Raw genomic sequence first — 19526 nt, 5'->3', positions numbered from 1 at the left:
CTCAAGGTGTACATAGGAGTTTTATGAATGCATTTTGATTTCTTTTTTAATGTCTGTACATGGTATATGTATAAGATATAAGGTTGGTACACAGTGAATATATGAAATACTTGTCTCAGGCTGTTGAATATGTCTAAAACATAATGATAATAATATTCAGCACAGTGTCCCTTCATTTTGTGGCATGTTTCAGGTCTTTTCTCATTGCATATCATGTTGCTTGTTGTCATCAATCCAAACATTGTTAAACATGAGAGATTATTGTTTCCCTCAAAGGGACCGACCATATAATAATCTGAGAAGAACTGGGACTCAGTTTGTGAAAAAGACTTACAATCTGAACAAATTTCCTTCATGACATGATCCACCAGGAACCTCCAATGGTCGATCCCTAATGCTGTTTGTTTTTTGACAATAATATTTTTACAAAAGCAAAAACAAATGAACTTGTAAATTTTATTGAATTCAAAATGCATTAAAAGATGGCCATGGTATTTGCTACTGCCTGTAGCATACACGAGTATGTCAGATTGTGCACTAGACCAGCTTGTATTGCTTTCATACAAAGTCTCACAATGTAGCGAAGGTAATGACATTGCATATTGAGCATATATAGTACCCTCTTCTATACATGAAATGTATATTCTTGAATAAATAAAGACTTTTGTAGAACTTCAAATGAGTATGTTCAGATAACCCTGATATTTGAGCAGAAGATAGTTTGAGTAGAATCGAGAACCATAACACCTGGAAGTAATTAAGCACCAAATACAGGATACAATTTTATATATATTTATTATTTACTTTTGAGGAAACACGATTCTCTTAACTAAATTTCAGTTATTTCAATATTTGTAATTTGATTACTTCTTTTCAATTGCTGTGTATATTCTTGTGACAATTTTCCAACAAAACGAGGTGCTAAACTTTCCAGGTGTATGAATGATGAAGCTAACGTAAAGGGGTTCAATCTTCAGTTGCACAACTATGATTAAGCACAGAAGTAACACGGTATTATATACCTCGGTGTCAAAGCTCTCCTTACAGTAACAACACCTTGTTCAGGTACTCCCAAGCCTGAAGTGGACTTTGAAGCAAGTGCACTCTCAGACTATTAAAGTGAATATAGTACATAACGCCCGGGGCCACTTATTAAAAGCGTACTTGAGTTAAATTTGTTGTCAGAGATCAAGTAGAAGGAAACCTACCTTGTCTAAATGTCCATGAAACAATAATACATGTAAATTTTCAATCTTGGTAGAGGGGTTAGTGGTGCAGGGCGCTAAATATAGAGAATATGGTATGTAGTACTCTTTTGCTCACTGAACCAGATATCCCATGGGGATAAAAATAAATTGGTTAAAATGTATAGGTACAGACACCTCAAAGTGAATTTAGACAAAATAATATTGCACAAGTCACACACATAGAATTCTTCCTGTTGACTCAACTGTGTTACTGGGACTCCACAAAACAACTGATATGATATTACAAGACAATGAGCACATTTGGCTTCTCAGTAATACCCAGGAGATGAATAAAGTGAAAGGAAAGAGGGAGGGTTACTGTGATGGGATCTAAACAAATTAGTAGTACATAAGTAGGAGGAAAAAAAGAAGTCTTCGTTCTCAGGCACTGCCCGCATCATCATCAAGTCTGCCTCCCTTTATTTATTTTTAAATTGAAATATATAAGAATCTTTACCTATTCCGTGGACACAAATTATTTCTGTACCAAACTGGCCTTCCGAGGGAGGGTCATGAACACAAAAGAGCAAAGACGTTCTGAAGTTTACCTGCATCTTTTACACTGCACTTGTTAGGGAAAAGAACCCGAGCTCCAGCAGTTCAACCAGCAAGTAAGAATATCAACAGAAACTTCTCAATGCATCTCATCCCTACACAGACAGATCCAGGTAGAGAATAGATCTTCGGCAACCCATGCATGCCATAAAAGGCGGTCAGACTTGCTGACTTGGTTGATGCATGATGTCAATCCCTGGATAGTCTCATACACCTGTAATATTGCCGAGTGCAGCGTTCAGGTTGCTTGGTTGCAAATTTCAAATCTATTTCTTAATTCCTTAAAATTTTAAGTAGGTCAGGGAAACATGAAGGTGGGAGTTTTAAAGATAAATTTTCAACAGGTTTAAAAAAACAGATAAACAGTAAATATTTTACTTATTTATAATCGGCAGAATAAAAACAACACTTTTTTCATTTATTTTTTCTTTAAACATTTTTAAGTTTTGGAGATGGCAGAATCGTAAACCAAGAAATTCAGGCCTAAACTGTCAAATGCTCAATCATGTCAAGATGAAATCAGTTCACTGATTTTTTTCACACATATAACTATTGAAGTGTCTTTTATTACAAGTTGTGTCATCTGTCACATGGACTTGACGACACATAAGGAAATACAAACAGAATTAGTTATTTTATTTAACCCCTCCTCTGGATCCGCCTATGGTATAATAGAGTAATGTGGGAGAAAAAGATCAACATTGAGCAGATTATTGATGCTTACCACTTTAATGAAACTCACCAGTATGAACGGCTAAGTGCTCACAGACCAGTGCTCATCATCAGGGACGCAACTCAGAACAGGGCAAAGCTAAGGGACGCAACTCAGAAGAGGGAATTGTGATGCCTTCCTTCATATAGTCTCTCAGTGAAGAGGTTACAATTGAATGAGTGAGTATGTTTTACGCCGCTTTTAGCAATATTTCAGCAATATCACGGCAGGGGACACCAGAAATGGGCTTCACACATTGTACCCATGTCGGGAATCGAACCCGGGTCTTCGGCGTGACGAGCGAACGCTTTAACCACTAGGCTACCCGACCGCCCCGAAGAGGTTACAAATAGATGAATGTCAAGTGTGATACAGCACAAAGAAAAGCAAAGGGTTAATCTTAAAACTCAAACAGAACTTGCTTTGATATGCTTGAAGGAGAACAGTTAACAAATAAATAAGTAAACAAGCCTTGGGTCAATAACAGCATGAAAAGGGTTAACAATATCTGTGTCATGATCAGCCTCACAGGGGTTAACAGATATCAAGAGACTTTCATGTAATTAATTCTCTGAAAACAAACATATAGGAAACATACAACAACAAACAGGACAATAAAATATCTGAATCACCAACAAAAACAACAAACAACATTTATTACCGGATTTCACTCTTGGGACATTTGCAGTCTTCCTTAATATCAAACTATATTGAAATGCTCAAAACAAACAATCTTAAAGATACCATTTCCATGTAATTCTCTGATTATCCTGATCCTACTAAATCTAGGCATGGTAAAATATGATCCTAGCAAATAATCCATGACATTAAAATGACTCCAATTTTCGCATTACCTGCTCAAAGAAACTGTTGACATTTCAAAATCTTACATCAATTATATTTGGCTCACGACTGACACAAATATTCAATGAATACATGATGAATACATTGAATTTTCATAGCGTTTCAGCCTCGTTACCAACACATGCCAGCAATGACGATCAGTATTGGTGTTTATAACATACAAGTGTACAACAATGTTGCCAGCAAGTAGATGGGGTTACGCATTAACACTATTTTTTGTCACAGGTGTTCATATCAGTGCAACACCTATCTTACAATAGAAGCTGCACTTGCCCAGGTATTCATTCAGATGAAATGAAAGTTTATTCTTCTCTGCCAGTGTGTAAAATAGTTACTGACCTTGATGTTCAAGATAGATGGACACTCGAGAAGGTGCATTGTACATCCGTGAAGATCCGGGGTAGAATAGGTCTTCAGCAACCCATGCTTGCTGTAAGAGGCGACTAACTGTCGGTTGGTTGATGCATGTCATCGTATCCCAATTGCATGATCGATCCTCATGATGTCAGTCACTGGATTGTCTAGTCCAGACTCCATTTACAGACCGCCGTCATGTAGCTGGAATATTGCTGAGTACGGCATTTAACAACAAACCAAAAAACATACACGAGGGATCATCTTACTTGAACCTCTCAGTCTCGGTTAGTAACTGTTACATGTTACCTGGAAAAGGTACAATAAATCTCCATATATCAGCTCTGCTGGCAGAATACAGTGACACCTTGGCAATTCGAACCTTCACGACTCCGCTTGAGACAACATGTTCCTGTTTTTCTGCTGTCCTGCCTATTCTTGATCCTTTCACCATTGCCGACATAGTAAGAATATCATGATCAATAACAGGCCATCATCACTCGGTGCCAAACTGAAGGTGTTCTGCAACTCAGACCTTTGTAGATCTTAAGGGTTATTTCACATATCACCTAACATTTCCCCACATTATCATGAGCTAACTGCTGTGTGCACTCAGCTCACCTCAATCCATAGATCATCTCTACCAGCATTTGGAGGATTCACTAGTTCCACCACTTCAAGTGACTATAACATTACACAACACAATGAGATAGCTGTCAGGACCATTAATATAGATTTTTTTCATAAACCTGATTTCTAGTCACCATTAAGAAAAGCTTTTATCAAAATCCACCGACATGCCATATAAATATGCAGAAAGGTCGGTCAGTTTACTATCTGGGATGAAATCATGCGATAACGCTGCCCCTTTGCTGCCTACATTATATATGAAGAAAGCTGAATTTGCCGACTTAATGTGAAAGATTTTATGTACAGAGTTCCTCCCAGTGTTATTCCATTCCTACAGGGTGTAGAACAGGTGTCATGAGCTGCCATGGAATATGACAGCTTTATGACATGCATAGACTATAAACACATTTATTTCCGGTGTATTCCCACATACCACTATGCAGCATACTAATGGAGTTATCAAGGTATCAATACCAATATTCAATATCACTTGTTCCAGCAGACTAATGCAATAATATATCCAGCATATTAATTTATCATATTATGCAAAAGAGTGAAAAACTATTTTTTGGCACAAGTTCCTTATGTTGATTTTATCATTTTTTTAAAAACCCTAAACGACACATCCCAACATCTGAAAACCAAAGCATGTCGTGACATTACTTGATCAGACAGAAATAATATATATATATATATGTGTAAATAAGTAAGGGAATATAGAACTGCAAATATTGCTTCACTTCCACTATAAAGAATTTTGTGTTCACTGCACTAAATCTGATTATTTTCAGGGTACATGAAATGCAATTCCTCTACAGCATATATATTACTTTGATATTTGGTCAAAATTGATACTGAACTGAAATGCAAATTAAAAAAATCAACCTCCTTTCATTTCAAATAATTATCACATTACTACGGACTGTTATGCTACATAGAGAACATATATCTCTTTCTCATACCATAAAATATGCTGTACAGTGCAAGTTGGTGACTTTTGACTGTTGGTTATTTTGTCATATAACTCCTTTGGTTCTCGGTAGGGTGATATAAAACAACTATATCATACAAACATATTTTAGCACATGAGCAGAACACCACACCATATTTTTCTGGTCAGTCCAGTCTGCACGTTTAACATGCATTTAGTATTGGCAAAATCATAAGTCAAGTATCATATAAACAAGGCCATAGCCATTTTCTGATACTGCAAAGAAAAAGAAAAATTAAATTGTTTTTGATAATATGCTTATTTTTCTTTTGTATTTTGTTTCAACTTGTATTTCAAACTTTTAGGAGTAATAGTAATAGACATTTTGTCTACCTCCTTGGCTGGAAAATACACTGATCTTATGATATGTTCTCTCTAACCATCTGCTTATATTAATACTGCAGGGTGAGACAAGGGGGGTGATGGTACTCGTACTTGAGCCAGGGGAGATAACTCACATCTTCACTTCACTAACGTGTGTTTCCGACATGGAAGAGAAACAATACACTGTCTACAGACATTATTTTCTTTTTTAAATGTTGTTTTTGTGGCCTATTACCTTTAAAATCGGTTACCTAGGTCCAGGTCGAGCCTTGAGACACAGGTACTTTAATGAGGTGATGTGCCGGTACATTGATCCCCAACAAACCTTGAACACAAAGTCTAAATTGTACTATGCTTACTCAGTCAGATTTTCAGTCAAGGAGTCTATAATGTTCCATCCATATATTTAATGGCCTCAGTTTCCCTCAATAAATTGGGGATGTAAGACGAGTGACATGCAAGAGAAATGATCAACATGCACAGCTATCCTATGTTGTTTGTGTGAACACATATACAAATATCTGACGTACTAAGATGTATCCAACAGGTCCTCCCAACAAGAAGCCAATATCATGGGAGTGACCTCCCCTTGTGGCAGTCGTTGATGACTAATATGATACATGAAGATGGAGCAAGTAGAAATGGACTGACACTCAACCAATGAAGACCTTGCTATCTAGCATATTTTAATAAGTTAATTTGTTTTTAAATTTCACCCATCAATGACAACAGTGTGCACTCATTATTTTACTTAATACTTGTAAATAAAATTTTAAAATATCTCTGATGTTATTAATGTACTTAATTTCAGGATTGAAAACTTTTTGATTAGGTAACAATGTAGCAATTTACATCCAAATGCCCAACAATTTGTCAATCTAAAGTGTGTTGATAAATAAATACCTTATTCAAAGAAAATCAATTGGGGCAGGGTTAATTAACTCATGTTGCCAAGTTTACTACCATTTAACAACCAATCAATCACTTATTTATCCGATTTGCCACAATCAGCATGCATCTGTAAGATGGGTGGGGAGGTGCATCTCTGTGTGATGTGGCAGTGGGTGTGGGGACTGAGGGCGTCACGATTGTACTTCAATCTTTTATCTATTCACTGACACCTTTGTACATATCTCATCAAAATGTTTATTTTTTAAAAGTAATGTCAAAATTCCTCAACAAGTAAAAATATTTTGTCATAAACTAACTTATAATATTTCATGGTGAAAAACACCTCCAAACAAATAACCCTTAGGATGATTAATAAGCTACAAATCTAGATCCAATGACCCTAAGTGACTACTAGTCTTTTCATGCCCACTCCAAAACAAGCAAAAATCAGCCAAGATACATATTTTGGTACTTTTATCAGAAACATCACGTATGTCATGTGTGCTTGTTTGTTTATTGCTTAAGGCTGCACTCACTTATATTCAGGTTAAATTATGGTGTCCTATCTTCTGAACTTGTTTCATATATATAAAAATGAAGTTTCCAGTTTAGGAAAAAAAATATAATAATAATAATATATTTATTGTTGCCTTGTCATTCTTATTCTTGATATTCAAATAGTATTAAGTTATTATAAAACATTTCCAAAGGTTAATAAACTGGAGAAGACAAAGATGATCACTGTTTACTTACCAATTTACCAACTATACCAATTTGCACAAGCACGCATGCTGGTCAGGAACAAAGTTTACAGTCAACAATAAATACTAAGAAAAGCAAACACAGAATTATGAGTGATGTCTCACAGCAGACTGTAAGATCACGATAGACTTGGAATGTGGTACTACATGAAATACCAGAACTGCATTCTATACATGTTTTGATTAAGCCCTTTTACACATAGCGTAAACACCATTTTGGCTGATGCAAACTCTGTCTAAACCAAAGGAAAGCACGACAGCGTCTTCTGTCTAAGACTACAAGACCGTTCTACAAAGTATATCCTTGCAGAACTATTCCTCTATTGAATTAAAGGATAATAAACAAATGTACTGATTTAATATCACAGGAACAGTGGCCTCAAATCTTAGATTGGACACTTGTACACATCCGTAATCCTGAGAAATCTTGATGAAGATCTTGCAGCACATATAAGCCTATGCTTCCATCCTGTTGAGTGAGTGTGTTTTCAAGGAACAAAAACACGTGAAGGGACACTGTCCATGGAAACACAAGAAGAGACTGAGCATATGGTGCAGAACCACACTTGTCGAGGAGATGCAACAGTGTAACACAGCTGTAACATTGTTGTACCATGGCTGTCAAACAGTATCTGATGTAACAATGTTATACCACTACTGTAACATTGTTGTACCATGGCTGTCAAACAGTATCTGATGTAACAATGTTGCATGTGGGATAGCTGGCAGGATGGGAGAGTCCATTTCTCAATGAAAGGGGTGGAAGGTTGAGGTCAGTCTTCGGAGGATTCCTCAACATAGTAATCTCTTCCCTGCGGACAGAAATTTGTCAGTTGGTAATGTTGAAATCTTGTTCATGAGTGAATGAATCAAGATAAATGAAACTTTGAATGGGATTTCAGTCATGGTGTGATGACTTTATGTGAGTAGAAAGACCATGAAAATGTAGGACGTTCACCACTTTGGTTGGTTGGTTGGGTTGTTGTTTAACACCGCACTCAGCAATATTCCAGCTATATGACGGCGGTCTGTAAATAATCGAGTCTGGACCAGACAATTCAGTGATTAATATCATGAGCATCGATCCACGCAATTGGGCTCGATGACATGCATCAACCAAGTCAGCGAGCCTGACCACCCAATCCCGTTAGTCTCCTCTTACAACAAGCATAGTCGCCTTTTACGGCAAGCATGGGTTGCTGAAGACCTGTTCTACCCCGGATCTTCACGGGCATCACCATTTTGGTGAAACTCACAACAGTATATAGCTTGGAAACCAAGGATCATAATCAGGGATTGCGAATCCTGGCACAACTAATGCGAATAACTCTACACAAAATTTGCTGTGTCTGAGGCCACTTTGAATAGAAATATGCTTAATAATTCAGATCAATTTTTCCTGAAGAAAAATGGATGTCTCTGCAATGAGGTTGCCAGTCAGCACATTCTACCACAAAGCTGCCAGGGCAGAATTTACACAAATGTAATGAATATTGAATGTCCTGTGATTTTAGATCCATGGCAACTTAAATATAATGGTAAGACAAAGCCAAGAAGGTTTGTACACAGAAGTCATCAGGTACTTACTTGTTCTATTTTTTCATCCAGCATTTTGAAAAATTCTATTTGACTAGTTGTAAGATTTCTGAAAAAATAAGACAAAGATGATAAAGACATAATAATGTCCACAAATGAACGAGGCTTACCGTATTTACCATAATTAGCACCCTGCTGCTATAAACACCCTCTGCCCAACTTACAAACTAATCTGTCAGTAATCTTTGAAAGCGCCTTTGTTAAGACCAAAAATTACATTACAGTCCATTTTTTCATGTGCCAACGACACATTATTTATAGAAAACTGCACCTCTAAAGGAATACAAAAATGTTCATGTTAAAGAAATTTAACTTGTGTATGGTTTTATTAAGTGCTCTGCATTATGGCACTTTTTTTGGCAAATACGGTATACAGAATTTGGACAAAATAGTGATGTTGTTGTATGGAAGTTACAGTGATTATATCATTGATATGATACGCTCCACACAATGCACAGATGCCAACCTATCTGTGACTACGTTTAGAAAGAATTTAAAAGACATTAAAATTAATAATTGCTCTGAAATTAGAAGTTGCAATTTGGGAATCATTTAAAATATTGCAAACATTTTCCGAAAAGTTGTCCCCTTGGATCTGCTTCTGCCGATCAAACTATCTTGTGGACATTCTATCAGCTGAGGTGAAATGGGGTTTAACTTTGTGTTCAATATCATTGCACTTACATATAGAGACGTGCATGCATGCATGTATGTGGGTTTGTGTGGCTGCTTGTACTAGTCCGGACTTATGCCAGTTCTATAGTTAGTCCACTGAGACACCATGCCACAGTTTTACTTGGTTACTCCACTCAGACACATATACCGACTCATTACTGATGTTTTCGTCTCCCCTAGGCTGCAACAAAGGACAACTTGTGCTGACATCAGCAATACTTACTGCACATTTTGAGGATTGCCCGGTGCCGGCCTGTCCTTAAAGGATGTTCGTGTTCGACTCTCCTACAACAAACCAAAGTAATGCTTCATTTTTTGCAGAGCTTGTTCACCTACATCAACAGTTTACAGCAATTTATCTTTCCCTCACGTCACTGTTAGTTCAGCTAGTTCAAGTTTATAAGATATGTTCTGGTTCAAGTTCATCAGATATGTTCTGGTTCAAGTTCATCAGACATGTTCTGGTTCAAGTTTATCACATATCTAGTTCAAGTTCATCAGATATGTTCTGGTTCAAGTTCATCAGAAATGTTCTGATTCAAGTTCATCAGAAATGTTCTGGGTCAAGTTTATCATATATCTGGTTCAAGTTCATCAGAAATGTTCTGGTTCAAGTTCATCAGAAATGTTCTGGTTCAAGTTTATTCGAAACAAATGCTTGTTTAAAATGTACCATCAAATACTACGCCAGAACGCTTCAGGGGAACAAAAAGGAGATAACAGACTTCTCAGTGTAAATGTAAATTTTGCAATAATAAAATAACTAGGAATGACCAGTACTGTATGTTGACCTGACAGTCGAGCTACAAACTGTAAATGCAGAGGTGGATGAAGCAGGTAGAAAAAGGGTGTGTGCACATAATACCCAAGTCAGAATAACTTGGCCGAGTGTGCAGTCAACATGCAAGATGTCGAGAAAAGCGGGCTGTGCACCGCTGCACCCCTGCACCCTTCTGGATCCACCAGTGAACTGTGAACTGTGACCAAGTATATTTTACAGTCTTGCATCTTTATGATATTTTTATAGTAGTATGGACAAGACACACTGGCAGCAATGATTTTTGTATGTTTGTTTGTTGTTAAACGCTGCACTCAGCAATGTTCCAGCTATATGACAGCAGTCTGTAAATAATTGAGCCTGGACCAGACAGTCCAGAGATTGACATTATGAGTATCAATCCACACAATTGGGATACGATGACAAGTCAGCGAGCCTGACCACCTGATCCCGTTAGTCGCCTCGCACAACAAGCATGGGTTGCTGAAGACCTATTCTACCCCCGGATCTTCACGGGTCCTGCAGCAATGAACTCAGTCAGCCATTGTTACCACCGATCCCCTATCACTTGACTTGATTTGAGAATATGTAGTTGTACACGACATAGACCTTAACTACGCCAGTGAAACCTGTGAACAGTCAAGATGCTGACACACCAAGGATAAATGATTCTGTTACTGAGTGAGTGAGTCTGTATAATGGCACTTTGAACCATATTTCAGTTATACCACAACATGTCCGCTTCATCAGGGAGGAAAGCCTGACATTTTGTTTTGGATTAAATACAACAGACCATGCTTGCTTACCAAAAACTTGTCACTTTTATGACTGTCTTGCACATCTCTTGTATTGGAAACATTCACGGTTCCGTTATTTACAAAGTTTGTGTTTGCTGATTTGAGGGGGGATAATGTCAGCTTTTCTTCTTGTTTTCTTGCCGCCCTCTCTCTCTTGCTGCCTCCATTCTTGACTGTGTTCGTTCGAATAGGGTCCTCATTTTCCTTCTTGTCACCTGCGACAAAACACAAACATTGTGAAAATATAGTGAACACCTGAGTTAGGTCATATGTCAATATTTCTTAGGGATTCAGCTTGCCCGGATCACCCAAGACACACTTTCCTACATACTGCCAGAATCAGAGCCATTAGAGGGTCTGCCATTAGGGGGTCTGCCGTTAGGGGGGCCCTTGGCTAGGATCTGATATACTGGGAGCTTCACCTGTTCTCATTTGGATTTGCATGTGTTTCAAAGCAACAGTGTAAATATACTTCACAATTTTAGGTTGCCGACATTTCTGAAACAAGGATGGATGTCATGCAGATGAAGGATCATAATTTGAATGATTTTGGATCTGAATTACAGCGGATCCTGGGACTGCTAACTGGGTCAACAATGCCCAAAAATATCATGACAAAACACCTTGTTCAGTGTATGACACAACCTGGAAAATAAGACACCTGTATCCACTGTTTGACAACCCTGAAAATATCAGGACAAGATACATGTGTCCACTGTTTGACACAACCCTGAAAATATCATGACAAGACACCTGTGTCTACTGTTTGACACAACCCTGAAAATATCAGGACAAGATACATGTGTCCACTGTTTGACACAACCCTGAAAATATCAGGACAAGATACATGTGTCCACTGTTTGACACAACCCTGAAAATATCATGACAAAACACCTTGTTCAGTGTATGACACAACCTGGAAAATAAGACACCTGTATCCACTGTTTGACAACCCTGAAAGTATCATGACAAGACACTTGTGTCTACTGTTTGACACAACCCTGAAAATATCATGACAAGATACATGTGTCTACTGTTTGACACAACCCTGAAAATATCATGACAAGATATATGTGTCTACTGTTTGACACAACCCTGAAAATATCATGACATGACACCTGTGTCTACTGTTTGACACAACCCTGAAAATATCATGACAAGATACATGTGTCTACTGTTTGACACAACCCTGAAAACATTAGGACAAGATACATGTGTCCACTGTTTGACACAACCCTGAAAATATCAGGACAAAACACCTTGTTCAGTGTATGACACAACCTGGAAAAAAGACACCTGTGTCCACTGTTTGACACAACCCTGAAAATATCATGACAAGATACATGTGTCCACTGTTTGACACAACCCTGAAAATATCATGACAAGACACCTGTATCCACTGTTTGACACAACCCTGAAAATATCATGACAAGACAACGGTGTCCACTGTTTGACACAACCCTGAAAATATCATGACAAGACACCCGTGTCTAATGTTTGACACAACCCTGAAAATATCAGGACAAGATACATGTGTCCACTGTTTGACACACCCCTGAAAATATCATGACATGATATATGTGTCTACTGTTTGACACAACCCTGAAAATATCATGACAAGACACCTGTGTCTACTGTTTGACACAACCCTGAAAACATTAGGACAAGACACCTGTGTCCACTGTTTGACACAACCCTGAAAATATCATGACAAGATACATGTGTCCACTGTTTGACACAACCCTGAAAATATCACGACAAGTTATGTGTCTGCTGTATGACACAACCCTGAAAATATCATGACAAGACACCTGTGTCTACTGTTTGACACAACCCTGAAAACATTAGGACAAGACAAATGTGTCCACTGTTTGAGATACATGTGTCCACTGTTTGACACACCCCTGAAAATATCATGACATGATATATGTGTCTACTGTTTGACACAACCCTGAAAATATCATGACAAGACACCCGTGTCTACTGTTTGACACAACCCTGAAAACATTAGGACAAGACACCTGTGTCCACTGTTTGACACAACCCTGAAAATATCATGACAAGATACATGTGTCCACTGTTTGACACAACCCTGAAAATATCACGACAAGACACCTGTGTCTACTGTTTGACACAACCCTGAAAACATTAGGACAAGACAAATGTGTCCACTGTTTGACACAACCTTGAAAATATCATGACAAAACACCTGTGTCTACTGTTTGACACAACCCTGAAAATATCATGACAAGATATATGTGTCTACTGTTTGACACAACCCTGAAAATATCATGACATGACACCTGTGTCTACTGTTTGACACAACCCTGAAAATATTGGGACAAGACAAATGTGTCCACTGTTTGACACAACCCTGAAAATATCATGACAAGATATGTGTCCACTGTTTGACACAACCCTGAAAATATCAGGACAAAACACCTTGTTCAGTGTATGACACAACCTGGAAAAAAGACATCTGTGTCCACTGTTTGACACAACCCTGAAAATATCATGACAAGACACCTGTGTCTACTGTTTGACACAACCCTGAAAACATTAGGACAAGACAAATGTATCCACTGTTTGACACAACCCTGAAAATATCATGACAAGATATGTGTCCACTGTTTGACACAACCCTGAAAATATCATGACAAGATACATGTGTCTACTGTTTGACACAACCTTGAAAATATCATGACAAGATACATGTGTCTACTGTTTGACACAACCCTGAAAACATTATTACAAGACACCTGTGTCCACTGTTTGACACAACCCTGAAAATATCATGACAAGACACCTGTGTCTACTGTTTGACACAACCCTGAAAGTATCATGACAAGACACCTGTGTCTACTGTTTGACACAACCCTGAAAATATCATGACAAGACACCTGTGTCTACTGTTTGACACAACCCTGAAAGTATCATGACAAGACACCTGTGTCTACTGTTTGACACAACCCTGAAAATATCATGACAAGAAACCTGTGTCTACTGTTTGAGACAACCCTGACAGTATCTCAACAACCTGTTTTGTGAACAACATGCCCGGCTACTGCGACAGCTTCCCTTGGACCTCAGTGTACAGAACTGCACAGTGTGGTATTCTGCTACAGACGCATATTGCCATAAAGTCACTACACATGTTTATCACAAAGCATGACACACTGGCAAATCTCAAAGCTCATATCAAATTATTAGCTATTCCTTTACACTTATTATTTCTTGTCAAATGAAACGTATCAATAATCACCAATAATTCTGAAACATTGTGTTGAAAATATGAAAATCGTGTTCACAAATAGCATCATATGTTTCAAACGAAAAAGACAATCACACTGCAATACTTCACATCAAAGACATCACACTCAGTGATACAAAATACGAAACTAAAAAGTCCCTGAAACGATATACACTGAAGAGAAAGGGAGGCTACACAAGGGTCTTTCTTTCCCCTAACGTCTTTTGATGCCAGCTAACTTACCTTCACATATGCATCCTAATAACTGCAACATCCCAATGCCTGATTCCAACAAATATTATCCGACATCAATTGATTCCGTTAGGCTGAGAATAGACCCACACCGGGTTATGAAGTCTCGTCTGGGTCATTGTAATGCTTGGTTTGTGCCGACAGAATTGTAGAGAATATCGAAATGATTTGCATCCTGGGCCTGTACACTGCTCTGGGCATAAAGCATGATGATACGATGTATATCGCAGGGTTGTTCCCACATCAAAGGACCTGTCTAACCACGGACCATAATTACTCCATCAATATGAACAGGAGTTTTTCTAATGTTGTGTGGAGGAAAAGAAAATTAACACATGTATTGGTAGCACAAAATACTGACAATGAAACAACACAACTACACTGAACTTAAATTGGACGTAAATCAAGTTCAGTCTGTCTCATAATTACACTGTCATTTGTTACGTTCACAGGCAAATGTTCTAATTCCAATTCCAAATTCCCAGTTTCCAATGAAATATTCTGAAATTCCAAATATACTATTCAAAATGTGTTAAGAACCACCTGATTTTTTCTTTAACTACATCTAATCACTATTATCGGCAGTTTAGTGCATTATGTAACAATTTGAATTTCAGAATGTTCACATACAAATGCTACCCTATTATCTTGAGTATAGTGCACACTTTTTTTCCAAAAAACACAGCTGTGTAGAAGGGGGTGCGCATTATACATGCCATAATGAATTTTGGTGTTTTTTCCCCCCCAATGCAAAGACATTACCGTGAGCATATAACATCGGAAATACCATGTCAACAAATCAGTACTGAAGTACTCAAATTAATCATGTATATCTGGACTTACATTTGCAACTTATTTCATTAATTTTATTCAAAATTTCAGATACAATTTTTCCCGATACTTGGATCAAAATCCTTTAAAGTTATATCAATGGGCAAATTTTAACCGAAGAAAATGTGTGTACAGCTGATTGCTGGTTACAAGGTAATCTTAATCCCTGGATGTAAAAAAATGCCTAGCAGAACAAGAAATTTAAACGGTAAATCAATATGTCTGGTGATTTTTATCTCACATTTAAAACTTGTTCTGACCAAGTTTCATGTCACCCTTTTGTTTACCAGAAGGGGTACGGTGTAATTTTTTTCTGCTCATAATATTCGAAAATTTGTTTTTTCAAAAATACTGTATTTTTATTTGCACAAGCCCAGAACCGATGTTAATCTGGATCATGTGTTTACTCTATGAATGACGAAGTAAATTACTTAACAACTGTTGAGGACTAAAATAGTCATCTTCAGTCAAGGTGTTATCCTTAGCAAATGTTGAGTAGAATACCAGGATGTTTCATGGTGTACTTGTTGAAGACAGGGATGGTACATTCCCATGTGAGTGAGGTGAAATGGGGTTTAACATCGTGTCCAAGATTATTGCACTTATTTGCGACGTGCATGCACACTTGTGTGGGTGTGTGTGGAGGTTCATAGCAGTACAGACTAATGCCAATATTATACTGCTAGTCCATTGAGATATCATGCCGCAGATTAAAAGATGCCCCACTCAGACACAGTATACTGACTCCGAGATGACTTGTCCTTGTTTTAGCTCCTTAATGCAGAGCACAGGCCATGGTAACAAGTAGTGCATCTTTTAACGTCTTTTGGTATGACCCCCGGCCTTAAACTCTCCGGGCCGATGCTCCACCACTAGGCCACTGAGGTGGTCTTCATTCCCAGGCATAAACATCATATTTTGACCATGTAAATAATTCTGAGGGATAAACGTCATATTTTGATCATGTAAATAATTCTGAGGGATAAATGTCATATTTTGATCTCATGTAAATAATTCTGAGGGATAAATGTCATATTTTGATCTCATGTAAATAATTCTGAGGGATAAACGTCATATTTTGATCATGTAAATAATTCTGTAGGATAAATGTTATATTTTGTCATATCATGTAAATTATGAGTAGTAGGTGTTATCTGCTCACCAGTTCACATATTATTTCCTTAATAGTATTATAGGCAATGTTAATGAAATGGATATAATAAAGGCAAAAATACAGTAGGGGGCGTGGGTTGGGGAAGGTAGTTCTTGGAGCATACATTGCATGTGGAGTCATGCACTTTACAAGTGGACTATTATTATTATTTTTAAAGAATGACAAATTTCTTATTTTATCCCCGGAATTATTATACAAATATTGTTTTAGGCCCTCAGCCATGTGACTGACACAATGAACGGGCAGGTAGGTGGGTTTGCGGGCAAAGACTGAGTTAGCGCCTTACTCAGAAAGAATTTCACAATTTGCACCCATGAGGAGAATTGAACCTAGGTTTTTGGCAATACAAGCAAACACTTTAACCACTAGACAACCCTGCCAAGGTGAGCGAAGATGACAAAAACAGCTTGCATCAGCCATGTCACGATGTGCCTCTTCCTCTCCGGTATCTGTATGAAGAACCATGTCGAGTCAGCAAGAAAGTGAGGATCTTGTTCTCAAAATCTACAGAGCGCTGACAAAATATTGGACAGAGTGGTCATCCAGTCCCAACTGCATGTCTTTCAGTTATCTAACCGAGGTGAATCAATGATACTTCATCACACCACCACTTTCTGATCTCCACGAGATAAAAATGCACGGAACATTTCTCATAAATATCCTCCTGATTCTCAAAACCGACAAACTCAAATATACTCCTGAGATAAAACGCTTCAATTTAATTATAATGGTCGGTGTGTATCGATCTCAAACAAGAAGGCACCTCCTATCACGTTCAAACAATTTTGTTTCCCGGAGAACAGGCTTTTTCTTGAAAACATTGTGATTGCATCATTCCTGTGGCTATCTTCTGTGGCTCAACGCAGCTTCAGTGACCTTCCATGTTTCATCAGCTGTTTTGTTGCTTGGGGCTTCACAGAAAAGATTGAGTTGGCTGGTGTCAAGGGAATAAAAATCTGAATGAATCTGAATTGTGAAGACCACCACATCATGTTTGCCAGGAATATCATTGCTCTGTGGGTTTGGTATTTCAGAATTTCAGTAACAAGATTGAGGTGATTTTGTCCTTCAGTAAATTTGAGTACTACCTTTCAATGTCTGCTTCAACCTGTCTCAGTTTGGGCTTTGATCCCACAGAAACCTGATGCCTTGAACCTAACATAATATTTGGAACACTTTTCAGCAACAACCCTCGTTTACTCACTTCTTACACACAGTTAGAAACACACACAGATAGAATCACGCGCACGCACGCACACACACACACAGTTAAACCCCACTACACACACAGTTAAACCCTACTCCATACTAACCACACACACACATACTAACCACACACACACACATACTAACCACACACACACACACATACTAACCACACACACACGCACGCGCATGCGAACGCGCACGCAAGCACGCACGCACGCACACACACACTCACTTGATACACACACAGATCCATACACATACACAGGGACACAAACCTCACTTACTTGTTACACCAACAGGCACACACACACAGTTAAACCTCACACTCAATACTACACACAGACAGATAAACCCCACACTCCATGCCAACCACACACACACACACACACGCACACAGAGTTAAACCCCACATCCCATCCCCCTCCCCCCCCCACACACACTAACAACACACACACTCAAACCACACACACCACACTCACACAGCCTCGTAGTTTGATAGTTTCAAACTCACCAGGGACAACTTTGATGATCGATCTCCACACTCGAGCATTAACACAAATGAAATGGGCCATTACTGTCCCAGCAATTATGAAAAGCAAGATATCACTGTGCAACTACGAGCCACATAACTGGCAAGGGAATAAATCTCTTTTATTTTTAGATTTAATAGAAGTACAAAACCCATGTCTAGTCAGCAGAAATCAATAAACAGCTGCAAATACAATCTGAAGAAAGGTTTTGTCTCTTTCTTGAAGATGTAAACAGTTGCAGGGAAAGCCTAAGCTACATTTGCACATGAGTGAGTGAGTGAGTGAGTGAGTTTACATGACAAAAAATAATAGAATTTAAGTGAATGATTGAGTAAGTTGAGCATACTGCCACAAACAACAGTATTACAGCCACATCAAAGCATACTAGCTTAAGCAGGAGAAAGCAACAATGAGATTCACATGATACCATGAGTGAGTGAGTGAGTATGGTTTTACGCCGCTTTTGAGCGAACGCTTTAACCACTAGGCTTCCCGACCGCCACCATAATGCTATGAAGGGAATGAACACTACAACAACAAAGCTACCCAACTCCGTTCATGGCCAAATAGCCAGTGCAGCAAGCCCAATTCTTCCTTGTTTACTTCCTTGTTTACTTCCTGCCGATATTCTCGTCTCCGATACAAAAGCCGGATTGGAATTTCCTTCAATTTATCATGTTCCGTGGCAGAATATCATGTTGCATGTGGTCAGATACATGTAGCAAAATGTTGCAGTTGTGACTGAGCAACGTCACATGCTGCTGGGGTATGATGACATGCAATCAACCAAGGACACAAGACCCAATCAAAGGATATATTCGCCCCTTATGACAAGTATTGGCTGCTGGGGACCAATTCCAGTCAGAATCCCCACGGGGGTAGAGATGGTGAAGGTGGGGGGTATTGTAAGGTGTTCAGTCAAAACACACTCATAACAAGTATTTGTCACAAAGTGACGAAATGTTCCCCGCCTGTATATACACCATAGTACCAAATATGAAGACAATCCAGCGATTAGTTCTTGAGATATCGCGGCAACACCGTTTTCCAACTCCAAAAGCAGATTTGCCTGCTGTGACCTTGAAATGGGGTCAAGGTCACCAAA

The 19526-nt window shown here is 38.4% G+C and overlaps 1 protein-coding gene across 3 annotated transcripts in view; it reads right to left on the bottom strand.

The window, feature by feature from the left end:
- Window positions 1–857: 857 nt before the first annotated feature.
- LOC139459567 (uncharacterized protein C1orf21 homolog) overlaps window positions 858–19526 on the bottom strand; it is a 99411-nt gene continuing 80742 nt past the window's right edge. For all 3 annotated transcript variants that reach the window (XM_071241119.1, XM_071241118.1, XM_071241120.1), the window contains 4 exons: window positions 11185–11390; window positions 9824–9885; window positions 8917–8974; window positions 858–8141 (listed from right to left, as the gene is read on the bottom strand). In XM_071241119.1, coding sequence (XP_071097220.1) covers window positions 8103–8141; window positions 8917–8974; window positions 9824–9885; window positions 11185–11390 — 365 coding nt within the window. In that variant the 3' untranslated portion in view covers window positions 858–8102. The remainder of the gene's footprint in view (window positions 8142–8916; window positions 8975–9823; window positions 9886–11184; window positions 11391–19526) is intronic.

This window comes from Haliotis cracherodii, unplaced genomic scaffold (assembly GCF_022045235.1).
Source record: "Haliotis cracherodii isolate W230 unplaced genomic scaffold, xgHalCrac1.p SCAF_13, whole genome shotgun sequence".
In the NCBI taxonomy this organism is placed as follows: domain Eukaryota; kingdom Metazoa; phylum Mollusca; class Gastropoda; order Lepetellida; family Haliotidae; genus Haliotis; species Haliotis cracherodii.
Note: the sequence above shows the minus strand (reverse complement) of the source record. Positions and strands in the feature narration are given on the sequence as shown.